At 35.4% G+C, this 21,315-nt stretch overlaps 1 protein-coding gene across 2 annotated transcripts in view; it reads right to left on the reverse strand.

Annotated features, from left to right (window-relative positions):
- Nucleotides 1-21,315, reverse strand: part of STK31 (serine/threonine kinase 31) — an 81,789-nt gene that overhangs the window by 35,262 nt on the left and 25,212 nt on the right. For both annotated transcript variants that reach the window (XM_032401218.1, XM_032401217.1), the window contains exons 9-16: nucleotides 18,347-18,462; nucleotides 15,530-15,689; nucleotides 11,560-11,682; nucleotides 7,156-7,335; nucleotides 5,378-5,494; nucleotides 3,641-3,760; nucleotides 2,198-2,329; nucleotides 879-980 (exon numbers count right to left, since the gene is read on the reverse strand). In XM_032401218.1, coding sequence (XP_032257109.1) covers nucleotides 879-980; nucleotides 2,198-2,329; nucleotides 3,641-3,760; nucleotides 5,378-5,494; nucleotides 7,156-7,335; nucleotides 11,560-11,682; nucleotides 15,530-15,689; nucleotides 18,347-18,462 — 1,050 coding nt within the window. The remainder of the gene's footprint in view (nucleotides 1-878; nucleotides 981-2,197; nucleotides 2,330-3,640; nucleotides 3,761-5,377; nucleotides 5,495-7,155; nucleotides 7,336-11,559; nucleotides 11,683-15,529; nucleotides 15,690-18,346; nucleotides 18,463-21,315) is intronic.

A 21,315-nucleotide genomic window follows, 5' to 3' on the forward strand; every position in this document is an offset into this window, starting at 1 on the left:
GGCTTGATCTCACAACCCTGAGATCATGACCTGAGCCAAAATCGTAAGTCTAACGTTCAACAGACTGAGCAACCCAGGCACCTCATATTCTTTCCCTTTTAAAGAGAAAATACAATGACAGACTCTCCCAAGGTCACAAAATATTAGCATAAAAGTGGAGACTTAAAGATGTAACTTCCCGGGATGCCTGGGTGGCTCAGTCAGTTAAGCGTCTGCCTTCGGCTCAGGTCGTGATCCCAGGGTCCTGGGATCGAGCCCCGCATCGGGCTCCCTGCTCCGCGGGGAGCCTGCTTCTCCCTCTGCCTCTGTCTCTCTCTCTCTCTGTCTCTCATGAATAAATAAATAAAATCTTTAAAAAAAAAATTTTAAAAATGATGTAACTTCCCCCCAAAATTCAGGTAGTTGCATTTTGTTATATTCTTCAACTAAATTATGCTGCCCCATTAATGTTTTCATTGCAGCATTAGGTTAAAAGAGTGTTGATTTAGATTTTATTAAAGGAAAAAATCTTTAGCTCCATGTGAAACAGAAATCAAGCAGTATGTACAAGTATGTTTGTGCTATAATCTCAGAAAAAAAGACTAAAAAGGAAGTTAAGTGAAAAGTTAACAGGGACTACTACTGTTATAACTGAATGGAAAAGTCACAGGTGGTATTTTTTCTTCTTTATAATTTTCTGTAATTTCCACATTTGGTACAATGGTTATTAATTATCATCAGAAATTAATTTCTAAATTCACATAAACATTACTATGCAAACATAACTATGCTAATATAATCTCCAGTCTTGTCATCATAGTGCACTTCATAAAATGGATATATGAATTCAATTTCTACAGTAAAAACTAATTCAAAACTTCAAAGAATTAAATACTTACATATTCCTCCTGCTCACGATAAATTTCCTGAAAGACACTACTGCGCAACTGAGCTATTTCTTGTTTTATTTTCTCAATTTCAGATCCATCATGGTCATCAGACTTTAACCAGAAAGAAAAAAGTGACCTTACAAGCTTATTAAAGTAGACCGAAAACAAGTCTTCCTAGTAAGAATGCAACTTCTATAGCAAATCACTCTGATTTCTATGTGTCCTTCTGTATCTAGCAGATAACAGACCCTCATAACACTTACTTTATTCTAACACTGACTTTTCCCAAACCTACAAAAAGGAATAAAAAACAAAGACATAAAATCAACACAGATTTTTCTTGTCTCTTAATTTGCTATAGATTTTCTCTAAGAAGATGACCACCTGCCATCATAAAGTAAATGTCAATAATAGGAACCAAAATACAACTAAATTCCCTGGAACTGTTTTCTACGTGAGATTTGGTTAAAAAAAAAAAAAAAAAAGAGTAAATGTATGGTGTGTCTATTAGAGGACAGACAATGCAGGCCTCAAAAAGACTCCTTAAAATTTAACTCCAACAATAATAAACAAGCCACCTTAAAAAGTATATATGTTTTCTATGTTATATTTCTCCAAAAATTAAACTAAAAAAGACCCCATTCCCCAGAGTCCAGAATAGAATGAAAAACTGGAAAAATCTTAAACCATTAAATTAGTTTCACTCCAAGTCCAATTAAGTGCTCCAAAGAGGAAGAGCCAACTCAAGTTGGATTAAGACATAATGTAGATTCCTTTTGTTCATTAATCAATCCTCAAGGGAACACAAAGAATTACCAGTTTATTCAGTTTCAAACTGAAAGAAGGAGGTTAATCCAGATTAGAGTGTCTGAATTCTTCCAGTTCTATTATCCTATGAAAACAACTTAGAATATTTAGGAGGAACAGTAAGTCCAGCCATTAAAAAGAGAGCTAACAAAGAACATCATGATCTTAAAAATACTTTATGACAAAATTCTACCTTTAGGGGAATACCTTGCATGTAGTAGATTGTATTGTTTTAAGTATTATAACAGTCTAAACCAAAAGAATTTTTAAATTGTTCTAAAATATTTGTTACTAAAAACAAAAGCAGCCATGTAAAATGTTTTCAAAGAACATTTAACGACATGGTAAAATGTTTACACTATTAATGTAATAATCTTACATACACAGAAAAAAAGATAAAATATATAAAACAAAATGTAAATAACAGTTCTATTTTAAAGAATGTATTTACGCATTATTTTCAGGAATCAGAGTAAAATGAGGTACACATGGAATTTCATAAGAACCAAGTGTTTCCTTACTTCTTCCAAATTATTCTTTTCAACCAATTTCCATCTCAGTCGAGCTTTTAAGTTTTTCAATGTCTTTTTAATGGACAGCAAGTGATCCACATTGGGGTTCTTATTTAAACATTCGATAATCTGCTTCTTAAACTAAGTAAGAAAAAAAGTTATTATATTTTCAAAGCATAGACAACAATATTTATTGAAGTCACTTACTGACCATTTCTTATTTCTCTAAGATTCAACTAGTATTTACTAAGTTCGGATTGAAATAAGAAATTCCACAATTTTGAAAAAGACAATCTACTAACTGATTTCTTAGTTATCCACATTTCTATCCAGGAGAATATGAGTCCCAGCAATCAGAGTAGCAAAGGTAAGAAAAATATTTCAAGCTGAGAGCTACAGTGAGACATCTTTGCTAGATACGATGCAAACTGAATTTCTAGTGAGGATATAAACTAAAATTACCTTCCCCAAAGTAGTGTGACAATATGTTACCAATTTTTAAGAATGTTGATTCCTTTTGACTTAGTAATTAACAATTTTTAGGAATCTATCTGAGGAACACACAAAATTATGCACAAAGATTATGTACAGTATTGTTTATGGCTAAAAATAAATAGAAGTAACCTTAACATCTAACACAGATGAATTGTTAAATAATATTGTACATCTATGCAAGTGATGATGCTTTAGTTGCTCAAAATGACAGTATAGAAGAATCATTAATTACATGGGGCAGTATTCATAATATACCATTAAATGAAGAAACATTTTCAAAACAGTTTACAAAACAATGCAATGCACATGATATATGTACATATATATAAGTCACCATACAAAAAGAAAATACTCTGAAACTAGCCCTGAGTATCTATCTCTTAGGCTAAGGGGATTATAATCAATGTTTTTACTTCTTATCTTCCTGTATTTAGCAAATTTTCTACTGTAAACCTGTACAGGCATAAAGATAATGATGGTAGAGATTAGGTTTTATTTTTTTTTAAGATCTATTTATTTATTTTAGAGAAAGAGAGAGCATGAGCAGGAGGGGCAAAGGGAGAGGGAGAGAGAATCCCAAGCAGACTCTGCGCTGAGAGCAAAGCCCAATGTGGAGGGGTTCCATGCTATGACTCCGAAATCATGACCCAAGCCAAAACCAAGAGTCAGACACTCAACTGACTGCGCCACCCAGGTGCTCCAGTAAAGGTTAGGTTTTGAAGAACTCAAGGAAATCAAAGATTTAAGACAATCCAAAGCTTCAATATATTTTTATCAATTAAACCCCTATTTTCCCTGTAGGGTGAATTTAATTACACACCAGCTAACTATACTGTTTTTCTAGCAATAATAATTAGTTACCTATACACTGGATATTAAACTACTTGAGAAAAATTTAAGTATTAAAATATTCAAAGGATCAATATAGAAGACCAAAAAAATAAAGCATAATCCAACCTCAATACTGTCCTCATACTTGGATTGTATTGTAGCAATAAGCCTTTCCTCTGAACGGATCTTTTGTAGTACTTGACTATATGTATTTAAAATGATCTCCTTGTCTGCATCACCTTGCTCCTAAGTGAAATAAATCATACACATAGAATTATTCACAAAAGAGTATCCAAAATAATTTAAACCTCCAATAACAATGAATAGACTTTAAAATAATGCCTTTAAAAATTCTATTTTTTTCAAAATATTTCTTAAATATGTATCTTTTTCGAGACAGAAGAGAGACTGATATCAAAGATGTTCATGTAGAAAATTCTGCTCCCATCACATTATTATTCCTACAGCTTTCTAGATTAGTGTTAAAGGAAATCAAGGATACCACTACACTAAATTTAAGAACTAAACAACACACAGAATTTCAACACTTTACTTTTAGAAATCATCTATTAACAACCACTTCTAAAATCAAGTCTGACAAAGAGGTACAAACTTCCATTTATAGAATAAATAGGTCATGGAGATGAAAAGTACAACATAGAGAACATAGTCAATAATATTGTAATAAACAGTCTTGCAAGGTGACTGACAGTGACTAAGATTATCCTGGTGAACACTGAGTAATGTATAGAAATGTCAAATTACTATGTTATACACCTGAAATTAACGTAACACTGTATGTTAATCATACTTCAGCAATAAAATAAAGTCTGACTAAACCATCTAAATACTATTAAAAATAGACTTTAAAAATAAGGAAATACAGAAACGTATATGTATTTTTCAATGCCAACCTGAAAAAACAGCAAAAGGTAAAAAGAAACAAGTAAAAGGAACAACATAACCAATGAGACTTTGATAAACAGCCTGAAAAACTGGGAAAGAGTCCCAGTGAGCAATAATAACATTACGAAATGCTCTTTTGAAGAGCTACACTAATTTTTAACTTGGCATGACGATAGGGAACATACACAGAACAGAAAGGGAGCTACTAATCATTCTTGTATATACACTTCCAGAGCTCTCCCAGATTTTATTTTAATTTTTCACAAATTCTAAAGTCTTTTCTTACAGTCATTGGGTATGATGGACTCAAGAATCAAATGACACAGAAAGTTGATACCCTCAGATTAAGAGGAGTTTTCCTAGAATTAAACATTAGATTTTATTTTTTTAATGTGAAATGTCCTATTAAAATGAAAATATCAGGAGATGGGTATTAAGGAGGGCACTTGTTATGATGAGCACTGGGTGTTATATGTAAGTGATGAATCACTAAATTCTACTCCTGAGCAATATTACACTATATGCTAACTAACTAGAATTTGAATAAAAATTTGGAAGAGAAAAAAAAAGAAAGTACACATCATTTAACAAAATGATGGTTACCAGAAGGGAAGGGGGTGGGAGGGTGGATTAAATAGGTGATGGGAATTAAGGAGTGCACTTGTCAAGATGAGCACAGGATGATGTACAGTAGTGCTGAATTAACTGTACTGTACACCTGAAACTAATATAACCCTGTATGTTAGCTAACTGGCATTAAAATAAAAACTTAAAAAAAATGAAATTATCACTCTATGGAAGAATAAAAATTTGCATTGTGTTTGGATTAGAACTTGACAATGTTACTATTTCAAATAGGTCTGTAAGAGGAAAACTAAGATCAGTCTTCATACTTTCTAATTAGCAAGAAAAACCATATTGCTTCAAAGGAAGCAGTAATAAAGAATATCAACTCACAATCAGAGATATCTCCAGCTCTTTGCAGACACTTGACTCAGTCTTCTCTAGAATTTCATCAAGACTACTGATTGTGTCTTCAGAAGTTCGTGACTCTTTCACAGAGAGATCAAAAGCCTCATATGCAAAAAATTAAAACATGAAAGTATCTCATTTAATTATTTCAATCAGTATTGTGTCCTTATACCTAGAGCAAAGCATTAGCCTATGCACTGGGCAATGTGGGGGAAGTAAGGATACACAAGAAAGATAAAGTACTGCCCTCCCAAAACTTACACATCAAAAAAGAAAAAGCACACACATATCACACACATAAAACACAGACTTTTTAACATAATCTGTGGTTAAGAGACATAAGAGGAAAAGTATGAAAAAAAACCCAACAAAACAGAAACAAGACCAAGACTTTGTGAGGATAGTAAAAGAAGCAGTCTGACTAAAAGCTGGTAAGAACCTTAAATGCTTAGGTGAAAAGTTTAAATCTGATAGGTAGTAGGCAGACAATGTCAGCTCTTTAATAAAAAATACCAGGTATATGATTATACCAGGTATAATTATATAATCAAATACCTGGTATTTAGTGATGACCTACTAAGTATTTAGGAATCTGGAGATTAAAAATTAAAGATTAAACCCAGATGACTTCCATCTCTTTAGGAAAACAAAGGTATTTTCTACCAGGATACAGACTTTATAATAAAGTGTTAAATAGAATAAAATCATGGGCCCAAATTATAATATAGAACATAAAAGTCATAAGCAGTCACTTTGATTTCAGAGATTAGATATGTGATTATGGAAATCTGGATTTGGGAAACAGCTATGGAAATGAAAGAAAAGGATACATGATAGTTAACCTAAGCAGAAAAACATTCTGATCAATAACAAAAGACAACAAAAAAATAACTTAATTAATATATCCATTAAAAAGTACCAAAATGAAGAGTTCTGGAGGTAGCTGGGAGATTAAAGACTTTTTTTCCCCAAAACAAAGCTAGAAATGCATATATGTAAGTCATTCACACAGATAAATGACACCTTGGGTGTCTCTTGCCCTTGCTGAGAAGGTTGTAAAACAGAGAGAAGAACAGAGAAAACAGAATCAGTAACAAAATGAGGCTGAAATTTAATTAGGGTTCCAAGTATATTAACACAACACTACATGCCCCCACAGCTTTTGAAAAATTACATGGTGTTTTTAAAATAATAAATAAGAATAAATAAGAACTAATAAGAATAATACACAAAATATCATTTCTAATATCTAGTATCAACCGAGACTAGTATTCTCCATTTATGTTAGATATCTTTAAGATATTTAAGATACCTAAAACTTAAAAGACTTAAACACTGTCAATTAACATATTTTCAGCATGAGTAGTTAGCCAACTAATGTTAAAACACACGTCTCGCTAAAAAAGAAACTAAACAAAGAAGAAAGCTCTACTACCATCTAAAGCACATGTATATACAATAAGACCCTTATCTCTGCACCATAGCTATAGAAAATACACTAGACTTGTAATAAATTCCAGTGATACTATCTTATACCTACAATGGTTTATGAAGCTATTTTTCATATGTTCCTAGAGAATACAAATATGTAAATCCTTCACTCCTCCATCCCAGCCCTCTTCCCCTCAATCCCTCTCTTCCTCTTCCTTTCTTCTCCTCAGAAAAGAAGTAAATTATACTTGGAAAATTATTAAAAAACCCATATTCCCTGGGCCAACAACACTACAACACCAACAACACCACTGGGCAAGAGCTCTTATTACCTTTACAGTGTTCTGGAACCATGCTACAAGACGTTGTAGAGAAACCTCTGTTTCACTTCTAACATTGGTGAACTCCTCTCTTTTATCACACTTCCAGTCATAAAATTTCTTAAGTATTTCTTCAGAGTTTGTCCCTTCTTTGGCCTGTCCATATACTGCCTCTAAAGAGGTTGACAAATCCTATAGAAACATATTTCTGTTTATTAACTTCATATTAGGATTCAAGCAGCATCTTAAAATCTATGAGACAGAAAAGTAGTATGTTGAGGGGCGCCTGAGGGCTCAGTCAGTTAAGCATCTGCCTTCGGCTCAGGTCATGATCCCAGGGTCCTGGGATCAAGCCCCACGTTGGGCTCCCTGCTCAGCAGGGAGCCTGCTTCTCCCTCTCGCTCTGCCTACTGTGCTCTCTGTCAAATGAATAAATAAAATTTTTTTAAAAAGTAGTATGTTGAATCCCTATCCTTAACAATCTTATAAGTAAAACTTAGAAACATTAGATATAAAAATATAAAACTACCTAGAAGGCGATTTATTTGGACTATAATAGTAAAAGTTAGACAAATAATTCCAATTAAGGAAGACATTGAACATATATATGAACTTAAAAAGCATTTTAGAAAGGACTAGAAGAGATAAGACAGCCTAGTAGCTCTCTCTAGGAATAAAACTCCAGAAATGTCACTGAGACAGAGGAAAGCTTAAAAATATCCCAGAAATTTTTATCACAAAACTTTAAGATACCTTTGGAAAGACAGAAGATAGTTGGTGCTTAGCAATGAGCAAGTCACTGCAAAGCTGAAGAAGGCTTGTACCACAGCAGAAAACAGCATGTGAGAAAAGAGAACCTTCTTCATATGCCCTTCTCTCTCACACTGTAAAGCAGTAGCACAAAGCAAGAGGCAATGTTTTATACAAGTACAGTACAGGAACTTAGATGAGGCAAAAACTGATAACCGGTACAGAAAAGTTGGCTATCCCCTAAGCATTTTCTTTTCTTCCCTTTTCCCCTGAATACCAGGTAGCATTTACACCCAAGGGTAGTAGCCCCTGAAAAAGAGTAGTGGCTGAGGCAGAGGGACTGGGAGGTCCACTAAAGATTATCTAGAAGAAAAGTCTACAGGAAGTAGTTGAGCCCAAAATGTAACCCTAGAAGCTCTGAGAAATAACCTCATCCTATTCCCTAAACCCACCTGAAGTCTTTGAAGTTACATTCCAAGCTTTCATCCCACCCTATCCCATACCTACACAACAGCGCAGAACTAAGACAGCTTATAGTTCTCCAAGGGAATAAGAGATCTTTGAGGGGAGGTACAGAGGAGGATGAAATGTGTGACTAACAGAACTCTGAATGGAATGTAACAAACTAAGGCACCTTATAAAAAAGGAAGCAAAAATCAAGAACTCGAAATAAGCGTAACAAATACTCTCAACAAAAAGAAAGAATACTGAAAACACAAAGCAAAACCAAGTGCTTATAAACAATAACCAAATGAAGTTATTAGGTATAAAACAAATAATCTTTGAAATAAAGAACATAATGCATTCACTATGGCAAAAAGGATACAGCTAGAGAACCATTTAGTGAGCTAGATGGTTAAGTCAAGGATTCTTCAGATCCCCCCGAAAAAGACACAGAAAAGGATAAGATAGAAAAAAAATGGATGAACAATTAAAATATGTAGAGGATAGAAGAAATCTAAATGTCCATCTAACAGAAGTCCCAAGATAAGAGAAAAAGTAAAGGGGTGGGGGGGAAGAAGGGGTAATATCTTAAGAAATAATTATCAAATATTCCCTAGAGTTAAAGAAAGATATAAAATCTCAGACTGAATTGACTCAGATTAAATCTAAACTTTAGTGCAACTTAGGAACAAAGTCAAGAGAAAATATTAAAGTTTCCAGTGGAGAGAAAAGGTCACAGAAGAACAAAAATCAGACTGATAACAACTATGGGAATAAAAAGACAATGGATTATTATTGTCAAAAGTTTGAAAGAAAAATGGACTTTGGACCTAATATTTTATAGCCAACGAAACAAATGTTTAAAGTGCTTAAATGCAAGCAATTGTTTAAATGTTTAAATAAGATATCCTGAGACAGGGATGCCTGGGTGGCTCAACTGGTTAAGCATCTGCCTTCAGCTCAGGTCATGATCTCAGGGTCCTAGGATCAAGCCCTGCATTGGGCTCCTTGCTCAGCAGGGAGCCTGTTTCTCCCTCTCCCTCTGCTGCTCCCCCCTTTCCCCCTGCTTGTGTGCTCTCTCTGTCATATATATAAATAAAACCTTAAAAAAATAAAAATTAAAAATAAAGAGAGGGGAAAAAAGAAAAGATAAACAAAGCAAATAATAATAAAAAAAACAGGTAGAAAAGGAATTTTTAAAGGAAACAATATTTTAACACTATAAAGGAAAAATAAGGTTACATAAGGGTTAAAAAGAATACAATTTAAAATACGTGACAATCAATAAATACATTAACAGCCAACAATACAGCACTGAAATTTTTTTTAACAACTTAAAGAACTAGACTATATAACAAAAATATCTCAAAACTGATAAACTGATTAGACCAAAAACTAAGCAAAGATACAGAAGATTAAGGGTTAAAATAATAGCTATAAATCAGGAACTGTACACCAAGAACACCCGGAATGTACTTTCTTTTTTAACTTATAAGGAACAGTCATGAACAATCAACCATATACTTTAGGCCACAAAAGAAGTCTCAATAACTGTTGAGGAAATCAGAAATCATGAACTTTAATTTCTTTGACCTCCATTATTGAAGTTAAGTTTTATTTCTTAAGTACTTGAAGACTATAAGTAAATATCGAACTACTTCACCAAAATAGAGAGAAGTTCAAATAATATTCTGGTGACCGGGGCGAATAGCAGAAAGAGAAACAAACCAGATACAGCAAAAAGTCTCTTAAGATTAAACTTTAAGAAGAATAGAGTTTTTAAAACAATCTCGGTTCCAGGGGCTCCTGGGTGGCTCAGTCGTTGGGCGTCTGCCTTCAGCTCAGGTCATGATCCCAGGGTCCTGGGATCGAGCCCCACATCGGGCTCTCTGCTCAGCAGGAAGCCTGATTCTCCCTCTCCCACTCCCCCTGCTTGTGTTCCCTCTCTTGCTGTCTCTCTCTCTGTCAAATAAATAAATAAAATCTTTAAAAGAAAAAAAAATCTCGGTTGCAAACCTATGTTTACTAACAGTTCATGAGAAGAAATAAGCCTTTACAGGATAAAGTAAAAATTGCACTGTAGACAGGTACATTCTTACTACACCACTCCCCTTTTGTATGCAAAGGTTACTTCACTATTCTGGAAGAACTTATACTATACATGGTACCATCTAAACTACATCTTCCTCCAGGCAGACAGAAAGAGTGCCCAGATGTCCCTGAATATCCTTTTCTCCAACTCTCTAGCAAACACATTCCCTGCAGTCCAAAATAAGTCAAGGATGCCAACCAGCACAGCCACGATTTAACTTGTTCTAAAGATGCTGACCAAAGCAGTAAAAGTTCAAAGATACATAAAAGTAGATGGAGAAGAGGGTTATTGTTTTCAAATGATATGACCATAAAGAAAGTTCAAAGAATATTAATAGAGAAATGAGAACTAAAACAGTTCAGGAGAGTTGCCAGAGACATCAATATATAAAAATCAACAGTAAAAAAATAATAAATAAAAATCAACAGTATTCCGCTACACCACCAAAAATAAGAAATGGAAAGTAAGATAATATCCACAAAAGCAACCAAACGTATACATACCTTGGAGTTAAATGAAGAAATGCCAGAGGGCTTTTAGAGAAAAATTTTAAACATCATTAAAGGACATTAAAAAAAAGATCTGAATAAGTGAAGAGAAAAATTACATTAATAGGTGGAATGTTTCATAACACTGCCACATATGCCTGTTCACTCCAAATTAAAGTCATTGCTGAGATGACAGGATAAGGCTGAAGACAAGGTTCCATCATCCTATAGCTATTGTAGTCTAGCCCCTGATCCTGGATCAGGACTCCTCTCCTAAACTCTTGACATGTGACCCTACCAGATTTTCTGCTAGAATGCAACAGACAACAGGGACTCACATGCCCACTACTGCCTCTGTCTCCATGAGTTTTCCCAGTGAATGTCACTCTAGCAAGCCTGATGTGTCCGACCATTTTACCTTATTTGCAGGATACACATATATACATAAACGTATTTAATAGACTGAAGTAACACTTCAATTCTATTAAAAAGAAATTAGAATTCATCAAAGAGAAGAAAAATTTTTGCAACCATCAGTACTATCTGAAGTCTCAAGGTAAATGCCAATTTCACCTCTCAAATGATAAACATATTTTTTTGATAAACATATTTTAATGTACATATATCTTTTCAAATTCTAACCTGCAATGTTTTCAAGCGTTTATTAAGAGGTAACTCATCTACTTCCAGAATAAAAACTTCTACTGCCATGTTCAGTTTCTGTTGCACTTCATTTCTTCTGGCAATCAAAATATTTCCTTCATTCTGGAGAAAGAAAACAAAGACTAACCATCATTAATACACCAGGTGTTTTTTTTTTTTTTACACATTGACTTATGTCAAAAAAAAATTGATGTCTTAAAGTGAGTAAAATTTAAGATTACATTCTCCAAACACAGTAGTTTTTAAGACAAATATCCCTCTCCTGAAATCACCGAACTCACAAAGAGCTTTCTTTCCCTTAATTAGAGATAAGACATTTAATAATCCTGCTCTAATTTTTCCCATTGTATGTACAACACTGAAATTTTTGTTTTTCTTAAGAAAATTATACAAGTTCCTATTATTATTTACACACTACCTCCCTCCTACTCCCGTTCCACCCTCAATTCCTTCATCTACTTATCCTTCAAGATTCAGTTAATCTCCACCATGGTAAAACCTCCAACTAGTCTAAGAGGCTATGTTTGGAAATAGGCATATAAGAGAGATCCAAGAACTCTATGCATTATCTCTATTACAGTACTTATCAAGCTATATTGAAACTATTTATATGTATATCCCATACCCAAGAGAGAGGATCATGTCTTAAACAAATTTGTGTCTCTGCTACCTATAACAGGTCTGCCACATACACTTAAAAGGTTGAATTTTAGAATATTCTTTGTTGTGTAAGCTCAACCATACCATTTTGTAATTATGTAGAAAAAAGAAAAGAATCTCTTCACCAAAAAAATACATGGCAATCAAGTTAAGGTACTATGCAAAATACATAAATGAAAATAATAATACTAAGACCTAAATTAAGTTCAATAAGGGAAATAAAATGGTGGGGCGCCTGGGTAGCTCAGTCAGTTAAGTGTCCACCTCTTGATTTAAGCTCAGGTCATGATGTCAGGGTTGTGAGATCAGGCTCTGCACTAGGCATGGAGCCTGCTTAAGGTTCTCTCTCCCTCTCCCTCTGCTCCTCCTCACCCCCTCTTTAAAAAAAAAAAGGCAACTCTGAGCAGCAGTTATAACTGCTGTTATTAATAATCCACTCTTCAGTCTATCAAATGAACTTTAGGGCAATGAAGCCTAAAATTAAGTCCTGAAATGTTAGCAGTCAGCAGAAACAAATATCTGCTTTAAAAAAAAAAATCACAGGGGCACCTGGCTGGCTCAATCTGGAGAGCATATGACTCTTGATCTCCGGGTCATGAGTTCAAGCTCCACATTAAGTGTAGAGATTACTTAAATAATTTTTTTAAAAAAATCTACTAGAGGGGCGCCTGGGTGGCTCAGTCGGTTAAGGGTCTGCCTTCACCTCAGGTCATGATCCCAGGGTCCTGGGATCAAGCCCCACATCAGGCGCTCTGCTCAGCAGGAAGCCTACCTCTCCCTCTCCCTCTGCCTGCCACTCCGCCTGCTTATGCTCTCTCTCTCTGTCAAATAAATAAAATCTGTTTAAAAAATATTTTTTTGAAGTAGTGTTCCATGATTCATTGTTTGCGTTTAACACCCAGTGCTCCACGCAACGCATGCCCTCCTTAATACCCATCACCAGGCTAACCCATCCCCCCACCCCCCTCCCCTTTAAAACTGTCAGTTTGTTTCTTTTTTTTTTTTTTCTTTTAAAGATTTTATTTATTTGACAGAGAGAAACACAGCGAAAGAGGGAACACAAGCAGGGGGAGTGGGAGAGGGAGAAGCAGGCTTCCCGCCGAGCAGAGAGCCCGATGCGGGGCTCGATCCCAGGACTCCGGGATCATGACCTGAGCTGAAGGCAGACACTTAACGACTGAGCCACCCAAGCGCCCCTGTCAGTTTGTTTCTCAGAGTCCATAGTCTCTCATGGTTCGTCTCCCCCTCCAATTTCCCCCCCTTCATTTTTCCCTTCCTTCTCCTAATGTTCTCCATGCTATTCTTTATGTTCCATAAATACATGAAACCATACGATAATTTACTTTCTCTGCTTGACTTATTTCACTTAGCATAATCTCCTCCAGTCCCATCCATGATGATGCGAAAGTTGGGTATTCATCCTTTCTGATGGCTGAGTAATATTCCATTGTATATATGGACCACATCTTCTTTATCCATTCGTCTGTTGAAGGGCATCTCGGCTCTTTCCACAGTTTGGCTATTGCGGACATCGCTGCTATGAACACTAGGGTGCATATGGCCCTTCTTTTCACTACATCTGTGTCTTTGGGGTAAATACCGAGTAGTGCAATCGCTGGATCATAGGATAGCTCTATTTTTAATCTTTTGAGGAACCTCCACACTGTTTTCCAAAGTGGCTGTACCAACTTGCATTCCCACCAACAGTGTAAGAGGGTTCCCCTTTCTCCACAACCTCTCCAACATTTGTTGTTTCTTGCCTTGTCAATTTTTGCCATTCTAACTGGGGTAAGGTGGTATCTCAATGTGGTTTTGATTTGAATTTCCCTGATGGCTAATGATGAAAAAAATCTACTAGAATACCAAGCCTTGGAGCTATGTTAAGCCCTCTCCCTCTCTGTCCTGAATCACTTTCCTATGCTCAAACCATAAAAACAACAAAACAAAAATTAAAATGCAGTTCTTTTTCATCTTATTACATGAAAATACATCACGAATTACTTTAATATTGACAATACAGTTTAAATGGAAAGAGAATACACTTTGCAGTCAGACATACCTAGGTTCAAATACCATATTAACATTTAGCACTATGTAGTCTTCAGCAAATTCCTTAAAACCTGTAGGACTCAATTTCCTCATTTATAAAATAAGAGCAAAACTGTCCATTTTAAAAGTATAAGAAAAAGTTTATAAAGTACCTAATAACATTACCTGTGTCTCATATAGATTCAAAACTTACGGCTTCTGTCACTTTTCTTACATAATCAGAAATAATCAGTTAGGGTCTAACATGTAAAATGACACAAATATAATCCCTTCTCCAAATTTAACACTCCTGGCATTTCCAAAGGCCTAGTTATTCTGTTCACTCCTCACTTAGAGTCAGCTAGGTTGCCAACTAAGCAACCTAGGTATGAACTGAGAATAAGGCTTTCAGGGTACAATCCCCAGAGGTAGAAACCACCAATAATTCAATGGGGCAACTCCAAACACAAGTACAGAACTCATAGGTACTATGGAAAGCTATGATTGTGGTAAGTATCTTTATATGAAAAACAAGGAGTTCTGTTCAGCTCAATACAAACTAAAAATTGTGAGAGGAAATATACTTGTACCTATGCTAATAAAGATTTCATAGGAAATAATCTGTTCTTCATACCCTCCCCTACCCGTTAATAACCACCTCTCAATAATGGGTGGCTTAAATAGCATTTAATAGTAAGGCAGAGTCCAATACTGCAGCATAAAACACACCATTCAGACCCAAAGACAAGACACATTAGCAGGTATCACAGCCACCCTAGCTTATAAGCTTCATCCCCCTCAAAAGCCACCATCTTTTATAGGCATAGCTGCCAAAGTTCCTCAAGGATGGTATGCCCAGTTGCAAGAGCCCCCACCAAGTATCTGTAGTTTAAAGTTCCTCAAGTCCAGATATAAATTATCAACTAGGGAGATTTACCTAGCCAATGCTGCCTAGTAACATGACTGAAATACCATTTTACCAAATTACCAAGGGAAAAGAGAAGGAATTGACCAATGTTCAATTGTTCATGCAAAAGGGGAAAAGATTTTGTTAACACTTTATCCACAATCACCATTTATCTATCCTATTTTTTTTTCACAAGGCAATAAAATTAGGAATCAAATTATTAATATGAAGATGCTGTAAAAATTAAATATTTCATACAAAGTATTACTATAATATCTACAATCCTTCTTTCTCAAATGATATCCCCTTATGATCAATAAATAAAACCATAATAGAGAAAAATTCTTGACCCACCACATTTTCACAAGTTCGTATGTTCTCCTGAGCAAGATTGTATTCTGCCCAAATTCTCTCTAATTCAGTCAAAGAAGCTGGGGTAGTAAAGCACTCTTCATCTAACACTTGCATAGCATCTGAAAGGTCATTTCCAAAATGAACATTGATGTTGACACGTCTATTTAAAAACATAAGCAAAAAGGAAAAGATTAAGAAATTTGCAAGTTGATGTGAGAAAAAGTTGCACTTAAATAATAATGGTCTAAACTTAAAACATACAACATTGGCTATGAAGAGGTACTTGCTAAAACCTTATATAAAATCATAAATTAACTGGTATAACTTGTAATTAAAAATATATTTGATTCATGGGGCACCTGGGTGGCTCAGTTGGTCAAGCGTCCAACTCTTTTTTTTTTTTTAGATTTATTTATTTATTTATTTGACAGAGAGAGACACAGCGAGAGAGGGAACACAAGCAGGGGGAGTGGGAGAGGGAAAAGCAGGCTTCCCACTGAGCAGGGAGCCCAATGCGGGGCTCGATCCCAGGACCCTGGGATCATGACCCGAGCCGAAGGCAGACGCTTAACGACTGAGCCACCCAGGTGCCCCCCAACTCTTTTTTTTTAAGATTTTATTTTATTTATTTATTTGAGAGAGAGCACAAGAGGGAGTATGGTCAGAGGAAGAAGCAGACTCCCTGCTGAGCAGGGAGCTCGATACGGGACTCGATCCCAGGACTCCGGGATCATGACCTGAGCAGAAGGCAGTCGCTTATTCAACTTAGCCACCCAGGCGCCCAAGCATCCGACTCTTGGTTTAGCTCAGGCCATGATCTCAGGATCATGGGATGGAGCCCCACGTTGGGCCCCACACTTGGCGGGGAGTCTGCTTGAGATTTTCATTCTCCCTCTCCCTCTGCCCCTGCCCCCCTGCTCATGCTTACACAAACTCTCTCTCAAATAAATAAATAAATCTTAAAAATATATATACATTTGAGCAAAAAATCAAATAAAACTTTTATCAAAAACTTTTACATAGGGGCGCCTGGGTGGCTCAGTCAGTTGGGCATCTGCCTTCGGCTCAGGTCATGATCCCAGGACCCTGGGATCGAGCCCCGCATCAGGCTCCCTGCTCAGCGGGGAGCCTACTTCTCCCACTTCCCCAGCCTGTGCTCTCTCTCTGTCAAATAAATAAAAATAAAATCTTAAAAAAGAAAAAAACTTTTACATAAAGGACAACTTCAAAAGTCTGCAGAACTTTAAATGATATCAGATACACCTTCAATGCTGGTATACAGTTAGATTTCTGAATAATTCTTTAAAAACGTTAGACTTAGCCAATCTTGTTTACTAAGACTGCAGGCACATTAGTTCTTGTACCCTATTAAGCAGACTAGCATTTGTGGAGTTGAAAAAAGGAAAAAAAGCAATTGGAGAAGCAGGCCAGCTAGCAAAACCAACAAGGTCCATCCATATTCTTTTCTCTAGTTTCTAACTAGACTGCCACCATTCTAATAGCACATTATTTCCTCAAAAATGTACTAAAACATATTGGATTATTTTGGTCCTAAGTCTGTCTCATAGCTGTGGCAGTGTAGCCACTTAATTTTTGGTAGTGCATGAAAAGTTGATCAGGCTCTAGAGGGACAAAATTACTCAAACTATCTAGAGGCTTATAAACCAGATGACAACTGATGGATTTATACTGGAGAATATAAATTTCCACTGGACAAAACACCAACACACAGTTTTAATTCAGATGACCATCTTCTTATTGTTTCAAAGTATGTGAGAAAATGAATTACTGATTTAAGTTCTTTGTGTAGCATGAAAAGGGAACTAGGTTGTCTTGAGAACTATTTTTTTTTCCACATTCCAGAAAAGAGTGACAAATTATCCCTAACCAACAATAAGGCAATCATCTATTAATATAATACCTAAATAAATCATATACAGAGTCTGACAAATGCTGAATAAACTCTGCACAAGACTTGCTAACCAATTTCTTCTCTTGATTCCACGAAGACCACTTTTCTTCTGACTGTACGAAAACCACTTTTTTCTTTCAAATCTTTAGTTTTGGTATAAGCCTAAAAATAACACCAAGCAATACAATGGGCATAGTAGTTTCCCATAAAACTACCACTTAGAACTTGTGTTTTTTAATTTCACTCTCATAGATGACTTTAGAACAATATAACTCCATGTAGTGACAAAGGAATGCTGACACAAACACTATAAAACTTATCTCAGAAGTATTTCTAGTTTCTCTCTTTAAAGGCATAAAAATATAAAGATTAAGTATTAGGGTGCCTGCGTGGCTCAGTCATTAAGCGTCTGCCTTTGGCTCAGGTCATGATCCTGGGGTCCTGGGATCGAGCCCCACATCTGGCTCCCTGCTTGGCAGGAAGCCTGCTTCTCCCTCTCCTACTCCCCCTGCTTCTGTTCCTGCTTTCTCTCTCTCTCTGTCAAATAAATAAATAAAATCTTTAAAAAATAAAAAAAATAAAGATTAAGTGTCAAAGGAAAAATGGTGGGCATATAATTTCAACAAAGCATTAATTAATTAGCAATTATTTTAAATTATCCTTCTCAAGGTATCCGGGCAGCTCAGTCAGTTAAGCATCCGACTCTTGATTTCAGCTCAGGTCATGACCTCAGGGTTGAGATCGAGCCCCAAGTCAGGCTCTGTGCTCAGCATGGAGTCTGCTTGAGATTCTCTCTCTCTCTCCCCTTTCCCTCTGCCCCTCCCTCTACTCTCTCTCTAAATAAATAAATCTTAAAAATAAATAAAAATTAAAATTATCCTTCTCAAAAATATGCTTTTACCTACCTAATTTCTTTCAATATTTCAACCTTAGCTGCCAGATTTTCCATTCTGGTACCTACACAAGTCTTCAGAGTGCTTTCTAAATGTTTAGTCAAATCCATGGTAGTCGCTTTCTCTTGCTGCAACAAAAAACAAGCACATCCTAGTGAATCTCAAACAAGAAACTATATTTCTACTGTCACTTAAATGATTTTAAGGCATAACTAAAATTTTAAAGGTTAAAAAATATTGGGGTACCTGGCCGGCTCAGTTGGTGAAACATGCAACTCTTGATCTCAGGGTCATGGGTTTGAGCCCAATGTTGGGCATAGAGATTACTTTAAAAAAACTGGGGGGCGTCTGGGTGGTTCAGTCGGTTAAGCATCCGACTCTTGGTTTTGGCTCAGGTAATGATCTCAGGGTCATGAGAGTGAGCCCCACATTGGGCTCAGTGTGAAGTCTGTTTGAGATTCTTTCTCTCCCCCACCCCACTCATGCTCTCTCACTCCTGCTCTAAAATAAATAAATAAATAAATCCTTTAAAAAGGGTTTTTTTTAAATGTTTAAACCACAGGACAACTGATTTCCCTACTGGTTGGGATCTGAAAAAGATAATCTATTCCAGTCTTCTGCCTTCACACAGATTACAGACTCATCTTTCATTCTAATAAAAAGCCAAACAGAAACAAATTTCACATATTTTATGTCTTAATACTTAAATTTTAAAAAGATAAAAGATCCCTAGAGACACCAAAAGATTATCAATGACAATTTATTTTTTGAAAAAGTCCTGTGTCATTTTACATTACAAAACAATCAAAAACATCACTTCTTTGACCCAAGCTAGATTAAGCTCCCTGATTCTGAGTAGTATCTCAAATTCAAGTCTACCATGATTATCTAAATAATGTATAGAACAGTAATATGAATAAAGACCTGGCAGTTTTAGTCTAATTATACTCCAAACCAGGTATTACATAAACACAGAAATTTTACTCAGTATTTGAACAACATGCTCCTTAGGCCTCATATTCTCTCCAATTCTTCAGTTAAATAAAAAGAGAGAACCAGAATATACTGAATGCTTATGCTTATTACTAGTATGCTACACTCAGGTATGTTCATGCCCTTCTGCTCCCTTTTCTTGAGTAGGATAACCATGAAGAATCAGTTATGTTTGTTCTTAACTCTGTTTATAGCCACTGGAATTGTTATTATAATTACTCCAAATTTATATAAATTATTATAAATTATATAAATCTAAGAAATTAAATAAAGAGTGGGAAAATAAAAAGTTGTTAAATCTTTGAAAATGTACTTAATGTTTCACAAAGACATTAAACAAATCTTTAATACAAATTACTAATGAATTGTATGTGAAAGAGAACTATAAAATACTGAGGAAAAGAATCATTTAGATCTAAAAGATTTGTGAAATTAAGCTGGTTCTCAAATATCTTGAGATTATTAGTCCACTTGTATAAAAAAAAACACCAAACCTGGAAATCAGATAAAAACAATGAGTATGGTTTTTAAGACAAAGAACAAATAAGACAAACAGAAAAGATGGCAAATTCAAACCCAACCACATCAATAATTAAGGTAAATGAAAATTAGCTTAACATTCCAATTAAAAGATAGGAGATTATAAATCTGGATGAAAAAGCTCAGATTCAACTGTATGTTGCTCATAAGACACACTTATTAGATAAAAAGAGACATAAAAATTAATGGGTGGAAAAGATATACCATGCAAACATGGCTATGTTAATATCAGGCAATGTGGACTTCAATACAGGGAGCATCCCCAGCAATAAATAGGGATATTACATAAAGATGATTCATCAGGAAGACACTATTCTAAATATGTATGCAACTAATAACAAAGTTTCAAATTCACAAAGTAAAACTTAACAGAAAAAAGGAAGAAACAGACAAAACCACAATAATATCTGAAGATTTCAACACTCTTCTCTGGGTACTGATAGAACAAGTAGACAGAAAAATCAGTCAGGATACAAAAGACTCCAACAACACTATCAGCTAATTCGATTTGATTTACAGAATACTTCACCACACAACTGTAGAATATACATAATTTTTTATTATTTTTTTTAAACTTTTTCTTTCTTTTTTTTTTTAAAGATTTTATTTATGTATTTGACAGAGAGAGATAGCGAGAGAGGGAACACAAGCAGGGGGAGTGGGAGAGGGAGAAGCAAGCTTCCTGCGGAGCAGGGAGCCCAATGCGGGGCTCGATCCCAGGACCTTGGGGCCATGACCTGAGCCGAAGGCAGATGCTTAACGACTGAGCCACCCAGGCGCCCCTACACATAATTTTTTAAAGTACATGGAATACTTCCAAGACAAATCATATGCTGGATAATAAAGCAAATCACAATAAAAGAACTGAAACCACAGAAAGTATGCTAATATCAAGAGATTAACTAAAACTCAGTAACAAAAATATACTGGGGGAGGGGTGCCTGGGTGGCTCAGTCATTAGGCATCTGCCTTAGGCTCAGGTCGTGATCCCAGGGGTCCTGGGATCGAGCCCCACATCAGGCTCCCTGCTCAGCAGGAAGCCTGCTTCTCCCTCTCCCACTCCCCCTGTTGGTGTTCCCTCTCCCTCCCTCACTGTGTCTCTCTCTGTCAAATAAATAAATAAAATCTTTATATATATATATACTAGGGGAAAAAAATCTCCAAATATGTGAAAATTAGACAATATACTTCTAAATAATTGATGATTCAAAAAAAAAATCACAGAATTCTAAGAATATGTTTAATCAATAAAAACAAAGTATCAAAATCTGTGGGCTATAGATAAAGAAGTACTTAAAAGGAAGTATCTTTAAATGTTATAAGGAACAAAAGATTAAAAACGATAATATGAATTTCCATCTAAAGAAGATAAAAGGGCAAATGAAAGAGGAAGGAAGGCAATCATAAAGTAAAAAAATCAATTAATTAATTAAAAAAGAAATAAATTC

The sequence above is a fragment of the Phoca vitulina genome, unplaced genomic scaffold (genome assembly GCF_004348235.1).
Source record: "Phoca vitulina isolate PV1807 unplaced genomic scaffold, GSC_HSeal_1.0 scaffold4, whole genome shotgun sequence".
Taxonomy (NCBI): domain Eukaryota; kingdom Metazoa; phylum Chordata; class Mammalia; order Carnivora; family Phocidae; genus Phoca; species Phoca vitulina.